This window comes from Lissotriton vulgaris, chromosome 2_1, assembly GCF_964263255.1.
Source record: "Lissotriton vulgaris chromosome 2_1, aLisVul1.2, whole genome shotgun sequence".
NCBI lineage: Eukaryota > Metazoa > Chordata > Amphibia > Caudata > Salamandridae > Lissotriton > Lissotriton vulgaris.
In genome coordinates, this window is record NC_141687.1 from 114877562 (window position 1) to 114903831 (window position 26270).

Consider the following 26270-nt stretch of genomic DNA (forward strand, 5'->3'; position numbering starts at 1 on the left):
GATTTGCTCAGAACCACAGGGATGTTGTGCCCAGACCTGACGATCATTGGCAAAGCCATTGTCTCTTGCCGTTGAGACTGTTGGCACTGCCATTACCTTTTGTTCATGCTCTACTACAGCATTGGCATTACTGACTTCGGCATGGATTTGTAAACCAGGACAGTTGTGTAGTATTGCTAATAATAATAGTACTAAAAAGGACTATGATGTTGCCACAGCTCATGCACTTTAAAAAAATAAAATGAGCATTAGCCCAGGTTGTGCGATAGTGCTTTCAAAATTAGTTTTAGTCACACTGCAAAGCATCTGCGCTGCTGTACAGCATATCTACAACACATTGCCAAAGCCAGTAGCTATCATGTGCGAGACACAATGGCTTTGGCAATGCTTGTTAAACATTTCAAATTTGTCAACCGCATTTCTCCGGTGTGGTCTACTTCTTAAGCATTGCAAAAAACCTCTGTTTAGCTAGGCTGTGACTTTGGCACTCGGGCTAACCCGGGCAAGGGGAGGTTCAGGGGAGCAATTAATGCGCTCTTCCTTGTTTGGAATTTTACTGTTACTCTTTATCAGTTTTCTGCTTCTCCCATAAAAGACATGATCCCAATTTTCTCTTAACTTGCAATCATATATATGCTTGCAATGTTAAAGTGACCCTTCAAATTTAGTTCTTATTTTCAGACTGTGCAGAGCAGATAATCCAAATGGTTGTGAATAGCCAAGATAAATGTCCAACGATGTATGACTCTTCGTTCACTTCCTGTAGGTGGCATCGCCGGAGGCATTGAGATCTGCATCACCTTTCCTACAGAGTACGTGAAAACACAGTTACAGCTGGATGAAAGATCAAATCCTCCTCGGTACAGGGGCATTGGTGAGCATATTTATGTTGGTACATTAAAAGCTTAATAACTCCTACATTGTTGTCTCACATGTGTCTCGTGAAGGCCCTGACTCCAAAGAATACTAATAACGTGTTTCTGATCGCGAGGAAGTGACATGGTGGGGTTGTGGTTATCCCAACCATGTCAATAACTGTTCCATTACCTCATTACAAGGTTAATTTGGGTGCATTTCCCGTCTTGCTCGAACTGTCTTCTGACTGGTGGAATTCCTTTGTACATTTCTGATAGGATTTATCTATCCTGTACTGATTTATGCTTACGTTTTTTACTGCCATTAATCATTGTTTCCCATATGCGTTCCGGACCCCTTATTACAAGGGGATGGGTAAAAGGCAAGGTACTTACCACACCTGGCAAATACCTGTTGGACTTGGCCTTTTGCAGGGTCATCCCTGAACTTTTTGCCTTCCTCCTGTATTTTTTCTGACCTGTTAATGACTGTTTTATGTATCTGGGCACTTTACCACTGCCGATCACTGCCGATCAGTGCTAAAGTGCATATGCTCTCCCTATGGTAAATTGATGTATGGATTAGTGATTCCATGATTGGCTGGTTTGTTTTACTGGTCAGACCCTAGTACAGTGCACTCGGTGTGTCCTGGGCTTGTAAACCAAATACTGCTTGTGGGCTTGCAGTACTGGTTGCGCCACCCACAGAAGCAGCCTGTAAAAGTGTCCAGTCTGGTACTGCCATGTTGACTGGGCAAGTGCACCCACTTGCCAGTACCTAAACCTTCCCTATTCTGCATATTGGTCACCCCTATGGTAGGCCTAAGGGCAGGGTGCATTGTAGGTAAAAGGTAGGACATGCCCTGGTGTGTGTGGCATGTCCTAATTATGAATTACAGCCATTTTCGTTTTTCACTATTGCAAGGCTACCTGTTCCCCATAGGCCAGAATCGGCAGTTTGATTATAACAACTTTTAATCCTGATTGACTCAGAGAACTAGGTAGGAATTCGAGTTTAGTATGCCTGAACTCAGAATGATGAAATACAGCTTTTAGTGAAGTTGGTTTTAACATTCTGTGTTTGAAAATACCACTTTTGTAAAGTAGGTATTTTCTTGCCTAACTGTCCAAGCCTGCCTCTGCTAGGTTGTGTATTCCTTGTCTGGAGTTTGAGTGACCGGGGCTGGGGGATTCCAAGAGACAGGGTGAGTCAGCACAGGGCTGAATAGAGCCATCTGCATGTAGATGGGTGGGAGGAATTGCACCTGGGACCGAAATAGGGCTGTGCCTGCCTTCCTTTGGTGCGTCTGATGTCCCTGGCCCACAATGTCAAAAGAAAAGAAGGAGTCTTGTCAACAAAGTGCTCCAGGACTGCACAGAACTGTTTTGGACTGGCTACAGGACCCTCTGCCTTCAGAGGACAACATATTTGCTAGTATATATATTGGGACCCAGACCCAAGAACTTTAGGTCACTTTTGGGCATCAAGAAGAACCTTTGATGAGGAGAGGAGCCAGAGAAACTGAGGAGGAGACTACTCCTAAGCTGAGTGCTATTTGGGGGATTGGCCTGCAGTGGTTGCCTGACTGCCAAAGAAAAGAGAAAGGACTTTGTGCTACTTTCAAATCAAATTGTAAAGGATCTCCAAGGGCTTGAGATGGAGCTTGCCTCCTGCTGATGTCTCAAGGACAACAGACTTCACCAACCAGCTCCCCTGCCTTCCCTTGCTGGGAATTGAAGCACCTACTGTTGAGCTGGGCCTTCTGAGAGACTGTGTGTCGTTGGAAGCGCCACTCAAGACGAAGAAGCGTGTCGCCTCCGCAGCCATTGTCGTCGCATCACCGGAGAAGAGTGTTGCCGTCGCAGCAGACGCCGTTGCATCACCGGAGAAGCGTACTGCCGCTGTCGCCATTGCATCACCCGAAACGCCTCACATCACCGTAAAAGTGTCACCGTTGCAGCAGACGCCGTTGCAGCAGACGCCGTTGCAGCAGACGCCTTTGCAGCAGACGCCGTTGCATCAGACGCTGTCGCATCACTGGAAGAGCGTGTCGCAGGGCCTGTCGTGGCTCAAAGAATCTCTGAGTCGCGGCACGGCCATTGGGCGTGCACGCATCATTGTCGTATCAAGAAGAAGACACCATTTTGTTTCATTGCACTGGATCTTCAACGCATCACTGCGCTGCTGGCCGCATTACCACGGAAGTGCAGTAAGAAACTGACGCATCACCTCCCCACGCGGAGAATAACCAACGCATCCCCTATGCTGCAGTAGTGACCTGACGCATCACCTTTCTTGCGTGTAAGGAACCAAAGCATCACCTTCCCTGCAACACTTTCATTGTATAGAGTTACGCATCCAAAGGTACATTGAACTCAAAGTGTTGCATTTTACATCTAAAGAGAACTGAGCCATTTCTACCATTTTTACAGTACTGTGGATTTTTGTCGTTTGTGGTCTTGTTAAGTCTATATAAAAATACTTATTTTTATAATACAACCTGTGTAGTGTCCTTCTGTAGTGTCCTTCTGTAGTGTTGTCACTGGGTTACTTACTGTATGTGTTCACAAATGCTTTACACACTGCCTCTGAGATAAGCCTATCTGCTCGTGCCAAGCTGCCAAGAGGGTGAGTGTACCCCCTTACCCTGACTAGATGCAAGGGTTGCTATTTGGTCAAAGCTACCTACCTCTGACGACTCTAGACCCCCAAATCTAAGAATACCGATCTGCATTGGGTGCAGCATTCAATGGGTGTAGTAAATGTCTCTTATTCGGAGGTTCCCCTTGAAAATTAGGGAGTTTGCGTGCAAAATTGGGGGGGGGGGGGGGACATATCATTTGTTTGCTTACCCACAGAATAATGAGGTAGTGGTAAGTTAGGAATAAGCTGCAAGGAGATGGTAAACAAAACAGTAGGTGAAAAAGTGGTCTATATCTGTGGAACTAGTTTTTCTACAGTGAATTCTGCATTTAGGTTAATTAAAAAAAAATATTCTCCCTGTGCGTTTTATTAGGCTTGCCAGCTGAAATTTACAGCGGGCGGTGTAATTACCACATTATTCGGTCCGCATAGGTCCTCGATCAAAAACCAATCGCTTGCCCCATGGTTTCGAAAATTTGCAAACATGATTTGTCTATTCTGTTCATAAAAGCATTGTAGCTTTTCTTTCCTTTGACAGGCGGCTGCGTGTGAGCACTTCACTAATCTATCAGAGATAACCATGGAGATCAGGATCTGGTAAGACCACCCCACATACTGACAAGAAGAGAATATAGAAAGAAAAGGTACAGGGACCGTTTTTTGGAGCAGCAAAAATGTTCAAGCTGCTCAGTGCTGGGAGCTTTTCGCTTCCCCCTTACATTGGAGATGACTGAGCAGAGGTTTAACCCAAAATGGTCTTAGCCTATATACAAAGTATCTCCATTTCAGATCCAAACCAGGTCATCAACAATGAACAGCACAAAAAAGCAATCTCTGTGCATTGCAATGGACCACATCTAGAACTTCCAACTATCACCCTCATGGGTCTTTAGGCAAGCAAGAGGATTGTGTTTAGTATGAGCAATAGCTACACAAGTGCAATCTCTACAGAGCCCTTGCCCTTCACACTTGCACCTCCTGAATCTTCACTTACATTGCTCAGTACAGGAGCATGTCTCAAGCCTTCATTGTTCTCCTTTGGACATCAGTTTAAGTCTATTTTTAGTCAAGACCTTTTGATTTTTAACAAACTACTTAATAGAATATACATATAGGGTCTTTCATCCAGCCCTCTTCATCCATTGTTCTGTCATGTCAGTCACAGTTTCCCATCTCCCAGTACAATATACTGCATGCGGAAGTGGGCCAACCTGCTACAGCCATAGCTAACTTCATTGTGAGTGACAGCATTCTGCTCTTTCACAAACAGCAGATCCACAAAGTGGTTCCCTGTAGTGCCAGTGACTACAATATCAATGTGTGCTATTAGAGAGCAAAACGTTCCTTTGGCTTTTAGATAGTTTTTTTTAACATTGAAGAGGGCCCCTCTGATCCCAGGCAATAAAGTTGTCCAAACACCATAACAAAGCCAAACTGCTGGAAACCCAAGGCAGACCTGTAGGCTTTACCAGTGCTTGTTTAAGTAGTTTTGCGATAGAGGATGAAACCTTACTGAAGCTAGTATTGGACCCCTGTGACAACTGGCAATGCTCAAGACGTCCCTAACCTATCTTCGTAGACTAGGTATACTCACATTGACTTTTGCTTGGACATGCCTCTGAGGGGCCTAGTCTACCATATTAATTAGGTAAGTGACTTTGCTCTGAACAGACTGACATTTTTATCTTTACAGTAAATTCTGTTTCTCTTATCCTGCTTAGAACAAAATATGATGCTTTCAGCCAGGACTGAAAATGGCAGCATCTTCAGATTAAGAAATGGCGTTTGGTTCCAACCCAGACACCCCCTGTTTTTTAGACCCTGAAATTTCACTGGATCATTATACATGCCAAGGGAGTTATGTTACTCGCAGGGGTCAACAAGGTAATTGGTGACCTACCTGGTTTAAGCACTGTTGGTAAGCCTCACCTGCCATTACCCCATGGCGAAATCCACGATAAATCTCAATCCTAAATATGGGATTGCCATTGTCCATGGTGATCTGATGTCTTACTTATGCTCAGTATGAAATCTAATAGTGCCATCTGCTACGGAAACTACAGCTATAGGGCTTGCCCAACCATCTTCAGTATGTCCAGACTCATCATTAATATTATCATCTGAAAGAAACAGTTAGTTATAGATTCCTTACCTTAGAATATCCCCCAGGCGTCAGACTGGATCTGGAAAGTTGTTTGTCACCAGTACCCCTGCGCATCGGTAGACTCAGTTTTCGGTGTTGTGGTCGCCAGGATGACGTTGCGGAGGTTACTTGAACGCCGCCCTCGCGCGCTGATGTCAGTTCTTCCTTTTTCCACACCAGCAAGTGAAGATCCGGAGAGAGCGATACCCCAATCATTTTTTGAATGAGTTTTTTGAAACTTATGCTGACTTGTTTTCGAGTCTTCATCGACTCCTGGTGCATGAGGGATACCCGGTTTCAAAGCCGGTGGTTCCTGTACCCGACTGATGTTGGGAAAGGATCCGCACTACGTGTGACTCATCTGCCTGGTGCGCGACCACGATCCCAAGTTGTGCTCCCACTGTTAAACCATGGCCTGAAGTCTTTGCGGGAGCAGTCCAGAAAGCTCCTCGAAGCCCGGCAGTCGACTCCGGTCGCAAGTGAGGTCGCAGGACACCACCCATCGTCGAAGTAATCGCACTCCGGGTCAGGTAAGTCAAAGCACAGTTAAAAGAGGTGGAAGAAGCATCGTCGCTCTTTGACTTCCCCTTGTCCGTCGGCCAACGGGACGAAGGGTGCAGGTGGTGCCACTCCCGTGGCTCCGCGTGTGGAGCCTTCAGGGTCGGCTCCAGCCTTCCCTCCCTTCCCGGGACCGGGAGCCACCCCTGCCCAGCTTCGTAAATTTTATGAAGCGATGCATGCCATCTTTGAGCAGCCTGACTCTGCTGGTGCGCCTTTTGGCCCAGTGAACTTGGTTGGGGGCCCTAGGCCTTCACCGCCGATGGCTCCAGCCCTGGCACCGCAGGGCCCCCTTAGTTCCAGGCCTTGACCTGGATCAGCGCCGATCAACCTAGTGACCCCTACACCGACACCATGTCCGCAGCCGACGCTGGCTGGACCCTCAGCCGACGTCGACCCCGACTTTCATCCTGCCGTGGAACCGGACCAGGACCAGCGTCGGCCAACGCCCGATCCGGCACTGATGGGTACTTTTGTGCCTGTGTTGTATCCTGGCCAATTTCAGGTGGATTAGCAGCCAGAGGAGGATGAGGAAGACTGGGAGAGGTCTGATGACCCTTTAACTGCCCGGGTAGAGTGTGAGCCGGACTGGAGAGAGGAACTGGGGGATGCCAGTCATCTGGATGCCTCCCCAGACCAAGGCATGTTGTCTCCTCTTACCGTGGCTACGAAGGAGGGAGCGTCATACGTAGTGGTGTTGCATGGGGCATCCGAGGCTCTCCACTTAGCAGTCAGGTGACAGTCAGGACAAACCTCCTGACAGAGGTGCTTTAGCCGGCAGCGAGCTCTTCGGAGCCCCCGGAGCACCTGGTCCAGGCTTCTGTGGATAGGATGGTTGCCTGATGCCACTGTCCGCCCCTGGGCGACCCCACTTTCCTCTCCCAATACCCTACCCCTGAGAGCTTGGTGGTTCAAGCCTCTATGTCTAAGGGCGCCTTCCCTACTGCGCCACCTGATCGGGAATGCAAGAAGCTGAACCAATTTGGGGAGATGTTTTCTTCCTCCAGCATGGGACTGTGGTCGGTAAACACTGCATGTCTGTTGGGCTGTTATTCCCACTCTGTGTGGTATACTGTGGTGCAGATGCTGCTTCAGTGCCTGGAGGAGGCCCGGTCCGTGCTCTCCCGTGCTGTCGCTGAAGGGAGAGACTCAGCGAAGTTTACCATCTGCTGTGGCTGGATACCACTGACGCACTGGACAGAACGAATGCCATGTCAATAGTCCTTCGGCTCTCCGCCTGGTTGAGTTCGAATGGTATTCTGGGGATGTCCAATCCACTCTTATGGACATGCCCTTTGAATGGCAGTCACCTTTTCGGCGGCAGGGCGGACAACGCGCCTGAGCTCTTTAAGGACTCTCGAGCTAGGGCCAGGTCTAAGGACCTCTCCACGGCCCGCCTGGCGCAGTCTGCCTTTTGCCACTTTTGTGGCTAGGGACGTGGGAACCACTGGCGTGGTTCTAGGGGTCAGCGAGCAGGCCAGTCCACCACAGCCCCTTTGCATCTGCCTCCAAACCCTCCTAGTTCGACCTTCCAGGGCCACCAAATCCCAGTGGGCGGCAGGATCCGCCATCACCTCCACCACTGGCACACCATCACGTTGGGCAGGTGGGTTCTGCAGATAATCTGAAGGGGCTACTCCCTCCCCTTCGGGACTACCCTTCCCACCATGCCACCTCAGTACCATCGTATGTCGGAGTATGCATGGGACTTCTCCAACAGGAAGTTTCGGCCCTCTTGGTCAAGGGGGCCATTGAGCACGATCCTGTCCCAGAAGTAGGTTGTGGTTGTTATTCCCACTACTTTCTGGTGCCCAAGAAGGACAAAGGCCTGCGTCCTATTGTGGATCTCTGGAACGTCAACCGCTTCCTGCGGAAGGAAAAGTTCAAAATGTTGACGCTCGCTCAGGTCTTTTCTTCCCTCGACCCCAGAGACTGGTTGGTAGCGTTAGACTTGCAGGACGCCTATTTTCACATTACCGGCCCACCGGCGTTACCTACGGTTCAAGGTAGGCCACGAGCACTTTCAGTTTACAGTGCTCTGCTTTGGCCTTACCAGCGCCACTCGGGTGTTCATGAAAGGGATGGCAGTGGTCGCAGCTCATCTGCGCAGATCCGGGGTTCCAGTCTTCTCCTATCTCGACGACTCGTTGTTGTAGGCGGACTCACGCCAGGCAGTCGTCTCCCACTTCCAGACTACGACCGACCTCCTGCATTTGCTGGTGTTCTCCCATCAAAGTGCTGAAGTTGTACCTGATTTCCTCTCAGAAGCTCCTTTTCATCGGAGCGGCTCTGGACACGATGCAGTTTTGGGACTATCCTCCCGAACAGCGAGTCCGGGATATTTGGGCTATGATTCTTTTCTTTCAGCCTCTATCCCGGGTTTCGGTCAGAATGACCCTGAGGTTGCTAGGCCTCATGGTTCCTGCATCGATCATGCCAGATGGTATATGCGGGCTCTGCAGTGGGACCTGAAGTTCCAGTGGGCGCAACATCAGGGGAATCTGTCAGATTATGTCCAGATCTCGGAGGGCACTGCAAGGCAATTGCAGTGGTGGCTCACAAACCAGGATTGGGTCAACGGCAGATCCCTCTCCCTTCCCCAACCAAAACACACAGTGGTGACAGATGCATCCCTACTGGGATGTGGCGGCCACATGGGAGAAGCGGAGATCAGAGGCCTCTGGTCTCCGGTGGAGTCCGCGCTCCACATCAACCTTCTGGAGCTCTGGGCGATCAGTCTTGCACTGTAGGCATTCCTCCCCTCTGTCCGGGGAAGAGTAGTGCAGGTGTTCACGGACAACACCACTGCCATGTGGTACTGCAACAAACAGGGCGGGGTGGGGTCGTGGATCCCATGTCAGGCCCGTTCTCTGAATGCCAGGGCAGACGAGCTCAGCCGCAGGTGCATGATGGATCACGAATTGCGTCTTCACTCGGAGTTGGTGCAAGGACTCTTTCAGCAGTGGGGAGAGCCTTGGTTAGATCTATTAACCACCAAGAGAACGCGCAATGTCAGCAGTTATGTGGGATGGAATTTCCAAGGCGGCACTCGCTAGGCGATTCTTTTCATCGCGAGTGGAGTTGTGGTCTTTTATATGCCTTTCCGCGTATACCAGTTCTGCCCAGAGTGCTGAAGAGCAAGCGCGACTGCGCCCACGTCATTCTTGTGGCTCCAAATTTGGCACAAAGAACCTGGTATCCCGAGCTGCTCAAAATGCCCATCAATCCTCTGATCCGACTGCCTCTCTTCGGGGAAGATCTTCTGTCGCAGCAGCAGCAGGGTACGGTCCTCCACCCAAACCTGTCCAGCCTCCACCTCCTTGCTTGAAGATTTAGCGGCGGCAGTTGACGTCATTTGACTTTCCTCCCGAGGTCTGTGAAATTTGTGGCATGGTGCACAGCAAAGGCTGTGGATCTCCTTTCTGCCCCTCTTTCTGAGGTTCTCTTGTTCCTCCTTTCTTTGGCCCGGCAGGGGTTTGCTCTGGGCACTATCAAGGGCTATATTTCGCCCATCTCAGCCTTTCTAAGGCTCCATGATCAGCCTTCTCTCTTCAACTCCCCAGTTGTAATTAGTTTCTTAAAAGGCATCACTCATCTTTCCTCCTATTCCCTACGTGATGCCTCAGTGGGACTTGAATTTGGTCTTGATGTGCCCTCCCTTAGAGCCTCTTCACAACTGTCCTTGTCGACTCTTAAGACTGCATTCCTGGTAGCCATCACTTCTGCTAGAAGAGTGAGAGAGCTCCAGGCTCTTTCATCCAAGCCTCCTTTTCTGGCTGTACATCCTGACAAAGTTGTCCTAAGAACTCGTACATCCTTTCTTCCGAAGTGGTCACCTTTCACATTGGACAAACCATCACTTTGCCCACCTTCTTTCCGCCTCCGCATCCTTCGAAAGAGGAAGAGAGGCTTCACCTTCTGGACCCAAAATGTACGCTCTCCTTCTATCTGGATCGCACCAAACAGTTCCGGGTGGATTACCAGCTCTTTGTTGACTATGTGGGCGCCTAGAAAGGTCGGGCAGTACACAAGCGGACCATTTCTAGATGCGTTGTTTTGTGTATTAAAGCCTGTTATTCTCTTGCTAAAAAGGAGCCTCCAGTCGGGCTGAGCGCCTATTCCACCAGGGTGACTGCAGCCACTACTGCTTTGGGACGCTCTGAATGACATCTGTCAGGCAGCTACGTGGGCATCGTTGCACACGTTTACGAGACTCCACTGCCTGGACTGCCAAGTCCGGAGAGACAGCTTCTTTGGCCGTTCTGTTCTCCAGGACTTTCTGGTGTGATCTTGGTTCGCAGACCCACCTCCGGGGTTGGTATTGCTGGGGTATCTATTCTAAGGTTAAGGATTCTATAACATAACTGTTTCTTTCAGATGCGCAAGTTACTTACATTTGGTAACGATATATCTGTAAGAAACATAGGTTACTTATAGATTCCTTACCGACCCACCCATCCTTCCCATTCTGCGAACTGATTTCTAGGGTTAAGGACATCCTTTCAGGACCCTAGTTTTGTGCACCAGTGGTCAGTGTCTTGCATGGCTCAGCATTACTGGCGTGGAAAGTCGTGTACAGAACTGACGTCAGCACGCGAGGGCGGCGTGTAAGTAACATCCGCAATGTCAACCTGGCGACCACGACGCCAACAACGGATGTGGAGTCAACCGACACCACCTACCGACGCGCAGGGGAACTGCTGACGAAAACCTTTCAGGATCCAGTCTGACGCCTGGGGGATATTCTAAGGTAAGGAATCTATAACTAACCTATGTTTCTTACAGATATATCTTTACCAACGATAAGTAACTTGTGATTCAAAACTGCTGATGTATGGGTGACATTGAAGCAACACTGCATGACTACGTTCTACATGACCCTCCACTTCTTTGAGCAGGCCAGGCTGGTTGCAAAGGCATTCTTTTAAATATGGGTATCTCAAAGTATCGGTCTCCTTAGTTGCTCAGAAAACTTTGGCAAGATAGGGTATATATTGCAACTGTCCATGAGGTCAGGAATTTGACCTAGTCCCTGTTCTGGGTGCTTTCGGTTGAGCTACACAGGACCTTACATCCTTCAGCCATGCCTGACTGAAAGGGGCTGCCCCCAGTGGAGTCCTGTGTTCTTGCATAAGGCAAACAGGAGGTATGAACAACCTCTCATTCTTTTCTGCAAATGATATAAGCATGCTTTTAGTGGTTCGGTTGAGCCTCTCCCAAATTTGGTTTGTCTCTGTAGGAACTAGTGCTTGCATGGTAGAAATGTACGTCAATAATGTGACGTAAGATGTGCATCACACTGTTTAAATCAGAGTAGTCTTCCTCTTCACTTCTCTATTTTCCCACCATAGAGTGGTTCTCCTAAACAGTAACTATTTGAAAGCGCACGCCCTGGCCCTCTGCCATCCCCCAGGTTCTTTTTGGGTCATCTTTTGACTATCGCAGTGACCATCCTGGACGCTCCCGTTACTCAACTTATACACCTTGAGGACTTAAATTGTAATTTGTAATGTATAAAAACAGTTGTTCCAGAAATTCCACCTCTATCCTAATCAGTCACGTTGACTTTCACCATTCAGTGTCTTATACTTAAATCATATATTTGTACCATCCAATTAGATGGAACCACTAATATGCCCCTAATATGTAACATTATACATTGTATATGATAGGTGTACCCCACTTGTTGGTCAGTAAACCTGCTCACTTACTGACTTGCTTCTGAATAAACCTAGGTGTCACAGCAAAAAAATAGCTCGATGCATGGTCTACAACAACCAGGATGATAGGCTTGCTAATGCTGCTTGGATGTCCAAGGGTCCAACAGTTTAATGCCATGCTAACTAATGGTCCTTCTCTGTCAGAATCACATTCTAATTACTGGTCTAGTCACAGTCTTGGCAAGAATGTAGACCTATTATGTTTCTATTTTTTATCTTTTTGTCTGTTTCCTTCTCGCCATGGGCGGAGTTCGCGTGTGAGCGACGAGGAGCACAGAACACAGGATATGGCCGGCTCCAACCACGCCGCAGGAAATCACGGCTGGTACTCTGCAGGAGCTCGACGAGTCATGACCCTTTGAGCCGGAACCGGATGTGCATTGCGACCTGGTGAGCTTGCCACAGGTGGTCTTTGCTGGCGTTGGCACTGGGGATGAGACCGACAGGCCCACAGTGCTCAATGGTCCCTGGTGCAGCAACTCCACTGACTATACTGCTCACTACTACCGACAACTGAGCAAGAGTAAGCCACGGCGGTGGGCCGACACCCGCAAGTTGATCGCTGGCCGCACTAGTAGCTGCTTTGCCCTGCTGTCCTTCCGCCACAGATTCCTTCTACCACCCCGCTACCTTCCCAACAAGTCTGCACCGTGGTCACCACTGCACCGCCTGGATTGCAGGCAGCTGGGGCCAAGACCCTGGACCTAGGTTTTGGGAAAAGAGTGCCGAATCGGATGTGTGCAGCGAGGTAGTAGTGGGTTCAGATCCTGCACCACGGAATGAGTCGAGGGTAGAGCTCTGGCCCACTGAGCTGACCCAGCCAGGTCCAGGTGAGCTCCCTACCTTTGCAGTCTGCAACCCCATCAGCACTGGAGCTATTGATCATTAGGGCATACTTTCCGGCAAAGCAGCAAAACACTCAACCAAGCAGTGGTCCCAGCAAGGACCCATCAAAGCCCCAGCAAAAGGACTCCGATTGGCACTCCTCCACATTGCAACTATATAGGGGGGCTCAACCAAACTCAACTGATCTGCGGAAAACCGTGGCTAGCCTGTTTTGAGAGGTGGCGATTGGCGGATGAAAGGAAACTACAATGTCTCATCTATAGAAAGTTCACTTGTATTCACCCTGTGAAGGGGAGAGCAGAGGAACTGAAGTTCTGGAAAAACTCCAGCCCCAGCCCTGGGCACTAACAAATGGCATCTGCCACAACGTAGCGGGATGAAGCACATAAAAAGTTCCACAGCGGGCCCTTCACCGACAATAAGAAAAGTAGGCACCTCCAACTTAGCTGGAAACTGAGTTACAATATAAGCTATTCTCCAAGGCCCACAGTTGTTTTAACTCACCGCAGTGGTCAATAATGACAAAAAGGGGGACAGGGATAAAAAGAGCTCCACCAACACTCCTGCTACACGTTGACCACCCAATGATACTTAACTTCTAAATGAGCCAGTCCCTGTTCTATCTCTGATTCCACACTCTGCGTCAGTACTCGTGTACTTTACACCAGCATTCCTGGTTACAGGAATGTTCTTCCATTTGAGCACACTAGCCCAATTATCACACACCGGTTACCTCTGGTTATAAATGCTGGGGAACATACAACACAAGACTTGGAGGATAACATCACAGTATTCACTCCAGAGTACATTCCGATAGAAAGCAAGGAAACGCTAAACAGGGAATTCAGCAGGTCCCACAACACATTCTAGAGCTAACACACTTCACAACAGATGGTCTATTTTGGGTTCAATTTAAGCCCATGAGTGGCAATACAATGAAAGAATCAACAATAGCCACATGAATATGGAACTATATGTAATGTGTCACTGACTATCATGCCGTTTGTTCTATACCTTTTGTAAGCTGTGATGTTGTTTTGGTTAACAATAAAAAGAATTAAAAAAACAATAGCCACATGGAAAAATAGTGTCCTGTACCCAAAATTTGCCCATTTCGCCAGTTGGGGATTTCATGTTCAGGCACCAGAGCAAAAAGAAATACCCGCATATGTTGACCAAACATTCTAGCTCAAAATTGATAAAATTGCAGGGAAGGTCCATATTAAGCAGCACATATCCAGCTTCTCCTTCTGAAGCACTTCCCAATATTAGAATACATTGTGCCTTCACTCCAAAGAACTCTTAACAGCGCGCAGAATCAGAGCTGACCCACTATCCGTGCCTCACACAAATGGCTGTAGCTGGCCGGCGGCTAACCTGGCAGGGACACAGCCAACCTACTCATACCGGACAAACGAGTAGCAGATCAACTCCTAAGGATTGTATCTTGGAATGTATTTGGTCTTAAGACAACTAAAAATAATGATGCATTCAAGTTCCTGTAGAGTGGGGACCTGCTCTAGTTATAAAAAACCTGGTAATTGTCACCACTGTTAGTTCTGGGTTTTGCAGAATTCCAACATCCAGCTAAAAAGCTTAACATATTTGAGAGGCCTTCTGGAGGCTTATCCTTTTATGTAAACTTGGCGCTAATGGTAACTTCAGTAAAATACATCTCACCACAGATATGCTACAGGCGGTCCACCGGCTACGCCTGAAGCTGAAAGGGCGTACGACAGAGATACTCCTAAATGTGTACTTTAACTGCAAAGACAGTCCATTCTTGGACAAGATGAGGGAACTGGTAGGGACCTAGGAAGACCTACTTTATGACCACCCCAATAGTGAGACAATAATAGCCGGCGACTTCAAACACCTATAATTTGCAATGAGAATGTGGTTAACTCACTAGTGGACATGCTCGCAATATTCTAAACACATTTAAGACACATCGCTTAAGTTCTGCACAGGATGTCAATTCTTTTCAAACAAGGCCCAACTCATATAGATACTTCTCCACAATAGATTGTGTTTATTAGCAACTTACTCTTTGAACAACTTCTTGACTTCGCAATATCACATCAGAGGACGATGGGCCATTTTCCTCTCACTACTGTGATCTCCCCCCAGTTACTTATGCCTTATATCCTAAATATATTGGGGTCAACTACTGGGGAAGAAATTCAGATGCTTTTACGAAGAGTAAAATGGAACAAACTAGATACATCGTGCATGGCAACATGGAAAAGCAACTGGCTGTCAGCCATCAACAGCACTGGGGAGGTCACATTTTCAAAGTAGCCATTAACGGCGACAAACTATACCAACAGCTACAAGGCAGGCCATTTAGCATTCAGTCTGTCTTCAAGGGAAAGGTGTGCTACCAGTGATAACCTTACTGTGCAAAGATAAATCAAAGCAAAAGAACTCTTAAGACAGACCACCCACCTCTATAAACACTATGGGGGAGAAGAGCTGCGCCACAAGTTCAATAGCTAGAAAACACACAATATGTGCATATGGTGGTATAAAAAACAAAAGAAGAATCGCAATGGCTTTACGTTCACACCCTTTTAAAACAAAGCAGTTTAGCCGAATTCTGGCAGGACATCAATAACTTTGAAGGTCACAGCCAATATGATGAAATAAAGTGCCAGCGGATGCATGGATCAAGAACGTTCACTATATTGCACGTCCTGCATCAGAGCCTCCTCAAATGATCAACTGCTCTGAGGAGACAGTACTGCAACTAACATTTTCTACGTCAGAAATGGGGCAGTGCAGCCAACTCGTCTTGCTTCATCTATATCCATGGGAGAACGTAGCCGCATGATAAAAATCCTGAAGAACATAAGGAGTAATGGTGGTCCAGGACCGAATGGGCCCCCGGTCACTTAATCAAACATGGCTATGACTTCTGGGCCACCCTCCTTACACCCCTTTACCAGATATGCAGCATAAATGCTATTGTCCCTGATGCTGGAAGGTCTCAATACTCCAGCCGATACATAAAAAGGGAGACACATCGGATCCCACAAATTACAGAATGATAGCATTCCTAGATGCCAAAGCCAAGACCTATGCAATGACCTTGAAATCTGGGCCAGAGACAGGGTATCCTCCCGGCGTACCAATCAGGCTTCTGGGAAGGGGCGTCACCGATGGACAACAGCCTGGCCTTGGCCTATCTAGTTGAGCAAGCTACTCGCTCAAATTGCATTCACTTTTCGCCTGCTTTGTGGATTATTCAGCAGCTTCTGACTTTAAGAGGAACATTCTTTGGAAGAAACTCCAAACATGGGGGATCCCGAACATGCTGCTGGATGCCATCATAGCACTTTAATCTCACACATGTGTACATATCAAGCTTACCCAGAATATAGCCACAGCCAAAGTATGGATCTACCAATAAAATATATAAATACCTGCTGGAAATTTATGGCAGATATCGGCGCCTGCAGATTTTGCCATCAACTTGGTCCAATTTCTCTGTAGTTGGCATAATTTGTTGAACGCATGCTGCACTTTAATAAAACTGCTTTTTCTAAAATATGGCACACACACTTGTATTGAGGCGATGTAACTTCTTTTTAACCTGGAAATTCAAATGGAACTGGCAAGGTTTGCTAAATTTGCTGAGCACCTTCAACAGGTTTTAAGTGAAACGAAAGATTAGGGATTTTAATCTAACATTGATAAAACCAAATAACCTATTTTAACGATTGATAGATGCTTTTTACAATTTTATATGCTGTCGTGCAAAGTTTTTTTTGTAACACTTTTACTAATTGAAACAAATGAAAAATTTACTTACACTCCTTCTGGCCATTCTTTCTCTCTCTCTGACAATGTCTCGCCCGCTCTCTTTAACCCACTTCTCCCCCACATCTAGCATTCGTTCTTGTCTAGGCTAGCCGTAAGGCACTTAACTTACACATCAGATACTCGCAGCCCTTACCCTAAGGACAAATTATTAGCTGTTGTCTAGATATTTTCAAAAATGTCTTCTTGACGCACTGCAACAGGTTCCTAAGTCCATGTCAACCCAACAGTTGCTGTTAACACCCATGTTAACTACATTAAATGCACACTCTGAATCCATGATGACTCTTACGCCTGCTTCTGCACTAAGGTTAAAATCGAAGTCAGTGGCTCGTGGTAATCCCAGAACCTCTTCTGCAAGCAGAACATCCACAAACCTAAAATAAAGTATGCTCCACTATCTGTTATATGGGTCTCTTATTCTTGAAAACTGTATGATCTATGAGAAAACACTTTAAACCTGTGACAGAATTCATCAATTGCACTAATGCCATGGATCAAGATGAGAAACTAAGCAAAGCCCACTTCAAGGCAGTCAGACAGTGCATTATACCCCTCTTCAACCCACAACTTTCTTTTTCTTGGCATGTCAACCAACATCAGTCATTTCTTCACTGACCAGAGCAATGTCTTATGTTTCACAATTAACCACACTAATCCACACAACAGACCTTCTCCCCTGTTTATCCTCTCATTCAGCACCCTTTTGGCATTTCTTCTTGCTCCTCTCCATTGAAAACCTTGCTAATGTCATTCAGTCTACCAAAGGTATTTCATACAACAGCAACAGAATCCCCGGCAAAAGTCCTTACACCCCTCTTGGTCATCATTGCTACCTTTCAACTCTAAAATTGACATGTTTCACCTCTTCCTTAAATGCCTAGACCTGACCAGCAAGACAAGAGCTGTAGCACTGGCACCCCAGACTTATGTAGATCCCCTAAACTATCAGTCAGACTTTGATCTCAGCTGACCGTTTCTGGTCACTCTATAAATCACTGATGAATGCAGGCCTTGTCTTTTAGTGCTGCTCTACAGTTCATTGGGATTTAATTCATTAGGCTGTTGTTTATCAATTCTTTGTCAAGATACCTTAAATACTATGCGGACCTCTCCACCATTCTCATTTCCTAGTTTTTCTCTTACCTGTTCAGACAAAGTCATCCAAATCTCTCCCATACTCTCTATGTCAGAACTGGAGTCTCGTATAGATCTATGCTCACTTATATTATATTAAAAGTCCTAATATGGAAAGAAAATCACACTGTCTAACACGTAGACTCCTCTAAAGGATCCCACATTGACTTCCCAATTTCCACCTTAACGCTGCTGAAGACAGACTAGCATGTATTCCTCCTGCTATGTAACACCTTCATTGGCTCTCCTGGCATCTTGCATAAAATTCAGACTGCTGTCATATTCATTCTGACTAGTCATATTGCCTTAATAATGAACTCTGGCTGCATGCATACCACCTGCAAGTTGAAGTAAAGGTTTCTTGAAACTTCCAGAGTGAAGATGATAAAAATATTGCCTTTTGTATGCCATGTCCCTCTGAAACACTTGCCCTATTTCTAGCATCTCAGCTATGTGTGAAAGAACTAGAGACCCTTTCTTGCACGCCCTTCAGCTCTTTCTCCTGCATGTCTCCACCACTGGGCGTTATCTCGCCCCTATAAAAATTACTTCTGATGTGTGATTGATTACATTGTTGTTCATTGGTTTCACCTCCCCTTTCATTTTGTATTTATGCACCTGTGATAGTTTACAGTGGTAAGAATTCTGCCTTTTCTGCATGGTCACCCCAAATGTTTTGTGTGCTGGCTTTAGAACTCTGTGTACAGGCTAAGCTATAGTAAAAGCGCCTGAGCTCCTACTTTTAAAATAGTCGAATTGGTATACTCCTAATTGCTATATTCCTGGTATATGGTACATAACGTACCCAAGGCCTGTTAAATGCTTCTCCTGCTGGTGCTCCTTTCCACAGTGGCCGTCTTGTTGGAAGATTTAGATGACAACCAAAAAGATGATATCAGGCTTATAGATATTTATGCACATTAGTGTGAGCATTCCAAGAAAATGGAACCAGTGTATCATCAGACGGGGTTAGAGATTAAAAGCAGTGTATTTCCAGTGAAATTTGGAAAAATGGATTCCACTGTTCATTCTGGCATTGCTTTTCCAACTATAAAGAAGTAAAAAAAGAGAACTGGCATAAACTACAGAAGACCAACAACTAAAGATGATATGATTGAATTTCCAAACAGAATAGCAGTGCCTGTGATTCGCCCGCTTACAAGTCAGCAGATATTTGAGCATGTACAGGAGAGGGACCATGTACTATGTACTATTTTTGTATATTGGTAGGTAATTGACTACAAATGAAAAAATAAATGTCAGTTGCTACAGAATGCCACTAGTGACTACAGCACTTATTTTGCCATCCAATATAGAGGAAGTAGAAACATAGCTTCAGGCCTACCATTGTAGCTTGACTCTAGCAGTGTAAAATAAACCCCTATTGACTGGTAAAAGCCTCCTTTTTAAATATTAATAAGTCACCGCTACGCAGGCCTTGTAGACCACCAGGCAGGGTGCATGGTATTTGTTGAAAAGTATCATTACCTATCGTGACAAGGTACAAAAAGCTATTTTTGCAATGGCAGTCCTTGATTTCCTTTTTAGAATGCCAGAGTGCAGATTAAAACATAATACTGGTAACTCAGGAAAGAGACTAGCTATAAAATAATTAAACCATTATTTTTAATGGTTATTAAAAATCCAATTTAATGGTGGTCAGATTTGAAATAAATATTAAGGAAAGTAACTTTTAGAAAATTACCCTTTACCTGCCTGAACTGTCAGAATACTGAGTATTATAATCCTCTGCCATCTCACAATTTGTGCACAGGCTTGAATAGCTGTGAAAATGATTCAAAATGCTTCCCAGGAGCAAACAACATGCTGATCTCAACAGGCAGAGATGCCTCCTCCGAATTCCTTGGAATATGCAGTGTATGGGCCCTGCCCCCTACCTCTATAACAGGTCTCTTGAGCCATATAACGCTTGTGGCATGCTTAAAAAGGAGAGCACTAGATGCCAAGACAATTCTTCTGTAGTATCCTCTGCCTGGTTGGTGGATGACACTGTTTCTGTCCTACTAGACGTGTCTCTTGGTTTGTCGTGGGTGCATTGCCTGACTCAAACTGTAGTTCAGTGTTAAATGTGGGATTACCACAGTACCCTCCCCTCACTTACCTTCAACACTCGAAGCTGAAGTTTAGCGTAGCAGACAACTGTCACCATCTTGAACATGCTGTGACACATGGCATTTTGGGTCTGTTAACAATCAGGCAAACAGGAGCTACAGAATGTGGGTAGTGTTGGCCCCACAAACGTTTGGGCATGCTCAGAAGTCAACCTCCCAGCTGTTTCAATGCATAAATGTGACACTTCCTGACACCCACAGTAGAACACATTTTAGAACACATTTTGGACCTGTGGAAATTCAGAAGAGAACTGAACCTGCTGTATGTGACCTAAGAGGACTCCTGATGGACTTGACCTGCACCTTCTTGTACCTAGGACAAAGAAGGAGCTCTAACGAGCAGGTGTTGACCTGTTCTGTGGCTACAGGGAGACAACAAGATGCAAGGGCCTTTTCCTGGAATCACCCTGCTGCCCAGTGGCATCTGGACCTGGACTAGTCCATGCCTTTGGTCTTTGTCTGACATCTTGTGAGTCTCAACGTGCATCCCTTGAGGTCCTGGGGTCTTCGAACGTGTAATCCTTTGGTTAATTGGGTCTTAAAAGACTAAGCAAGTAATAATATACAAATATTTTCTCGGTATGCACCTGGTTGGTGAATCTCTGCTTTGTATTGCAGTCAGCCTGAAATTGCGCCTACATCTTGGGCTACTGTGAACATAAACTGTCATCAGCGCCATTTCTATTAAATAACTCTTAGCTCCTGTTCTCCCTGTTGGATTTTGTTATATTGGGTTTATTCAGTTTATTATATTTTACTCTGTTTCTAATTCGGTTTGGGGTTTTTGTTATTTTTCATTTTGATCGTATTAGTCTTTTGGTACTGCATAAATACATTACACATTGCCCTAAATTAAACCTGTCTGCTCTGTGCCACAGTACCAGCGGGTTGGCCTCCGGTTTATTTAGTGACATGGAGGGTTTATCCTCCCATGGGTTGTAATTACTTGTTGAAGTGGGCAGTCATCTACCTAAAAAAATAATCACATTTCTTACAAACTTGAATCACTTGTGAAGAAAAAAAAAAAAAAACCTTATGTGTATTTCATTATTGTTGTAAACATCCCATGTAGCTGTAACATGTCTCCTGCAGCAGTTCATGTCGATATGCCTTGCCTACCTCTCTCTTTTGTCGTATATTTATCTCCTTAGGCATCACAGACCTTTTTCACACCTCCGATCCAATCCATCTACCCTCCATCAAGTTGTTCTCTGTTGGCCTCCTTAAAGTTGCTTTTACTCTTCTTTAAAGTTACTACTATAGTGCTGTGTGTGGCATTCCCGGTCACGCCTTGTTTGTCCTGTTCTCTCCCTATGCCTATTGGCTTTTGTGCACCCCATACATTTTGCTCTCCCTTGAGATCGTCTCGTCTATTCACTAGGGAAATTACTTTGACTAATAAACTCCACCCCACCCTGTTTGTTAATTGTGCTTTTTCTCTTCATGGCTGATTGTATCCGTTTAAACCATCCTCCCCCTGGTGGTCTTAGTGTATCTTTTATCAACACATTATTTAGTTAGTTTTAATATTGGTCCTTAGCACTAAATCCTGTTCAGTTTTTGTGTAACACCTGCTTTTCAAATCCATGTTCCTGCCTACCCCAACTGCCTCCTAGGGTCTCAATAACCACAAGGGTCCCAACACAGTTTCTTCATTTGCCTACATTCTTCCCTCCTCTTTCTCCATGTGCTCCTCCTGGTGGTAAGATAGGTGTGATGGGCTGCTGGTAGATAGGCAACAAACCACACCACTCTTGCATTCTTCTCCATTCTGTCCTCTATTCTCACCATCTCCTTCTGCTGCGGCATCAGTTCTAACTAAAATGATGTGTCCATTCCTGACGTTTTTCTCCTGAGCCTTTCCTGTCTGTAGTCATGTTGTATCCTGTACTCTAATAAGTGGGGCCTCTACCTTTTTAGGTCGAGCCTCAGGCATTGCTTTAGCAATGCTTGTTGCGAGACATTTAGTAAGGGTCACCAGAAAATGCTGCCAAAGACCTTTGGAATGCGGTTTATGGCCAGTGCATGTGAGGCATTCAAGCGCAATGCTGACATCTGGCATTGGACTTGAAAGCAGCAGACTGCTTTCGCCAGCGTGCGCTCGGCCTCACTTCCTGCTCCCCCTCTTACAACAATTAACTTTCGTTATCGCTCACACCCCATATGCTCGTTCCCTCCCACCGTTCCTTTTAAGTCCGCTTTTCTTGTTTTTAGAGCTTCAAACTAGGCTGCGCTGCTGGCCAAAGACTTTTACCTTTATTTCTTTTTCCCATTTTGGGCAGCCCTCACTTCATCTTTCAGGATGGCTGCTGCATGCCTTTCTTTTGTTGTGTGCAGCTCGCCCAACACAAGTTTTCCGAAATTATATATATTTTTTCAGCACGGCATGATTAACAATGGCGGTTACGCGCCTTTCTTTTGTTATGCACGGCTCGCCCACCTCTTTATTTATTTTAATTTGACTTTCGCCGTCCCTCATCAGTGTTTTTCAATGTAATCGCGTGCACGATGCGCACTATAAGGATTCATTTGAATTGTTTACAATGGTGGTGGTGGGCGCCACACATACCACTCGCAGCAATGGGAGCATAGTTCGTGTTTATTTTCCTGGCGCCCTGGGCGCTTTCACTTTTATTTGTTTGTCACAATTGCGGCAACTTTCACCGTCCCACGGCACACACATCACTTGTGGCAATATAGGGTGCTTCTCGTGTTCATTGTCTGCGTGAATTGCGTGCTTTCACTTGCATTTTTTTTTACAAAGGCAGCAATTTAACTGTCATCGTACCGGGGCACACACACCACTCGCAGCAATAAAGGGTGCTTCTCGTGTTTTTTGTCTGCGCCCCATGCCCGCTTTCACTTTTGTTTTTTACAATGGCAGCAATTTAACTTTCACCGTTCTAGGGCACACACACCATTTGCGGCAATATAGGGTGCTTCTCATGTATATTGTCTGCGCGCCACCCATGTGCGCTTTCACTTTTATCGGTTTGACAAAATTGCAGCAATTTGACTTTCGCCATCCCACGTCATCCCCGTCAGTGCTTGTCACTCTCAGCGCACCGTGCACACTTTCAGTTTTATTATTTCCCTTTGCAGCCTCCAGGGTAAAACAAAATAAACAGTGCCAGGCAGCCTAACCCCAGAAAACCATGGCGGCAAATAATGGCTGCTTGGGGTCTTGGTAGCTGGAGCAGAAATCTGCACGCGACCGTCCTTTATCTCACATGTTTAATTGCAGCAGTTTCATTTTCTGTAAAGCACTACACGCATTAGGAAAACGCCTCCGGCTATTTCTCCTGCTCCTACCTAGCTGTGCACACTGGTGTAGCCGAATAAATGCTTCCTCTCAATTTCTCATTTTACTAAAGTTGAATATTCTAAACACTGCCTCCGGCACAGATTCTCTGAAAAGGTGGCACAGTCAGCGTAAGGCCAGCAATGTAGCACGAGCTCCATTCCAGTTTTTTTTTTTTACAATTAACTTGTTTGGATAAGAGGCTTACACGCATACTTTCGACCCTTCCCTGCAGCTCAACACACAATCTGCCCTTGCTCCACAGCCTCTCCCCCCTCTTCCGCTGCTCCCGCCTAATGCACACACAGCTCACACCACTTCGCCATACCTCACAGACCCCCTTCCCTGCAGCTCAACACACAATCTGCCCCTGCTCCACAGCCTCTAGTCTCTCCTCCGGTGCTCCCCCTAACACACACAGCTCACACCACTTCGCCACACCTCACAGACCCCCTTCCCTGCAGCTCAACACACAATCTGCCCCTGCTCCACAGCCTCTAGTCTCTCCTCTGGTGCTCCCCCCTAACACACACACAGCTCACACCACTTCGCCACACCTCACAGACCCCCTTCCCTGCAGCTCAACACACAATCTGCCCCTGCTCCACAGCCTCTTGTCCCTCCTCCGCTGCTCCCCCCCTAACGCACACACAGCTCACACCACTTCACAACACCTCACCGACCCCCTTACACACAGCTCACACCACTTTACCACTATACCACACCTCACAGACCCCCTTCCCTGCAGCTCAACACACAATCTGCCCCTGCTCCACAGCCTCTCCTCCCTCCTCCACTGCCTCCCTTAATGCACACACAGCTCACAGCACTTCGCCCCACCTCACAGACCCCCTTCCCTGCAGCTCAACACACAATCTGCCCCTGCTCCACAGCCTCTGGTCTCTCCTCCGGTGCTCCCCCTAACACACACACAGCTCACACCACTTCGCCACACCTCACAGACCCCCTTCCTTGCAGCTCAACACACAATCTGCCCCTGCTCCACAGCCTCTAGTCTCTCCTCCGGTGCTCCCCCTAACACACACACAGCTCACACCACTACGCCACACCTCACAGACCCCCTTCCTTGCAGCTCAACACACAATCTGCCCCTGCTCCACAGCCTCTCGTCCCTCCTCTGCTGCTCCCCCCTAACGCACACACAGCTCACACCACTTCGCAACACCTCACCGACCCCCTTACACACAGCTCACACCACTTTACCACTATACCACACCTCACAGACCCCCTTCCCTGCAGCTCAACACACAATCTGCCCCTGCTCCACAGCCTCTCCTCCCTCCTCCACTGCCTCCCTTAATGCACACACAGCTCACAGCACTTCGCCCCACCTCACAGACCCGCTTCCCTGCAGCTCAACACACAATCTGCCCCTGCTCCACAGCCTCTCCTCCCTCCTCCACTGCCTTCCTTAATGCACACACAGCTCACAGCACTTCGCCCCACCTCACAGACCCCCTTCCCTGCAGCTCAACACACAATCTGCCCCTGCTCCACAGACTCTTGTCCCTCCTCTGCTGCTCCCCCCTAACGCACACACAGCTCATAACAACTACACAGATTTAAAAGGCTTCCAGTCCCGCAAGCACGCACTCACTCACTCCCAGACTTTTTTTTCTTTTTTACAATTAACTTGCTTGGCTAAGAGGCTTACAGGCATACTTTTGACCCTTCCCTGAAGCTCAACACACAATCTGCCCCTGCTCCACAGCCTCTCCTCCCTCCTCCACTGCCTCCCTTAATGCACACACAGCTCACAGCACTTCGCCCCACCTCACAGACCCGCTTCCCTGCAGCTCAACACACAATCTGCCCCTGCTCCACAGCCTCTTGTCCCTCCTCCGCTGCTACCCCCTAACGCACACAGCTCACAACACCTCACAGACCCTTCTTCCCTCCAGCTCAACACACAATCTGCCCCTGGTCCACAGCCTCTCCTCCCTCCACCGCTGCTGCACATCACACTGCTGCACGCCACACACTGCTGCACGCCTCACACTGCTGCACGCCACACACTGCTGCACGCCACACACTGCTGCACGCCACACACTGCTGCACGCCACACACTGCTGCACGCCACACACTGCTGCACGCCGCACACTGCTGCACGCCACACACTGCCGCACGCCACCTACTGCTGCACGCCTCACAATGCTGCACGCCTCACACTGCTGCACGCCTCACACTGCTGAACGCCACACAACACCACCACATCTCTCAGAGTCACCACCTTATCACTCTAGGACACAACCACATCACTCTAGGACACTACCACATCACTCTAGGACACTACCACATCACTCTAGGACACCACCACATCACTTTAGGACACTACCACATCACTCTAGGACACCACCACATCACTCTAGGACACCACCACATCACTCTAGGACACCAGCACATCACTCTAGGACACCAGCACATCACTCTAGGACACCAGCACATCACTCTAGGACACAAGCACATCACTCTAGGACACCAGCACATCACTCTAGGACACCAGCACATCACTCGGGGACATCACCACATCACTCGGGGACATCACCACATCACTCGGGGACACCACCACATCACTCAGGGACACCACTACATCACTCAGGGACACCACCACATCACTCAGAGGCATCACTCAGGGGCACCACCACACCACTCTGTGACACCACCACATCACTCTGTGACACCACCACATCACTCTGGGACACCATCACATCACTCTGGGACACCACCACATCACTCTGGGACACCACCACATCACTCTGGGACACCACCACATCACTCTGGGACACCACCACATCACTCTGGGACACCACCACATCACTCTGGGACACCACCACATCACTCTGGGACACCACCACATCACTCTGGGACACCACCACATCACTCTGGGACACCACCACATCACTCTGGGACACCACCACATCACTCTGGGACACCACCACATCACTCTGGGACACCACCACATCACTCTGGGACACCACCACATCACTCTGGGACACCACCACATCACTCTGGGACACCACCACATCACTCTAATACACCACCACATCACTCAGCCCAACCACATCATCACTCAGCACCACAACAGCATCACT

General features: G+C 47.4%; 1 protein-coding gene across 1 annotated transcript in view; it reads left to right on the forward strand.

Annotated features, from left to right (window-relative positions):
* The window catches only part of LOC147729663 (tricarboxylate transport protein, mitochondrial-like), a 256901-nt gene that overhangs the window by 31820 nt on the left and 198811 nt on the right, over positions 1 to 26270 (forward strand). The window contains exon 2 of the mRNA XM_086954545.1: positions 767 to 874. Within this exon, the coding sequence (XP_086810671.1) occupies positions 767 to 874 (108 nt within the window). The remainder of the gene's footprint in view (positions 1 to 766; positions 875 to 26270) is intronic.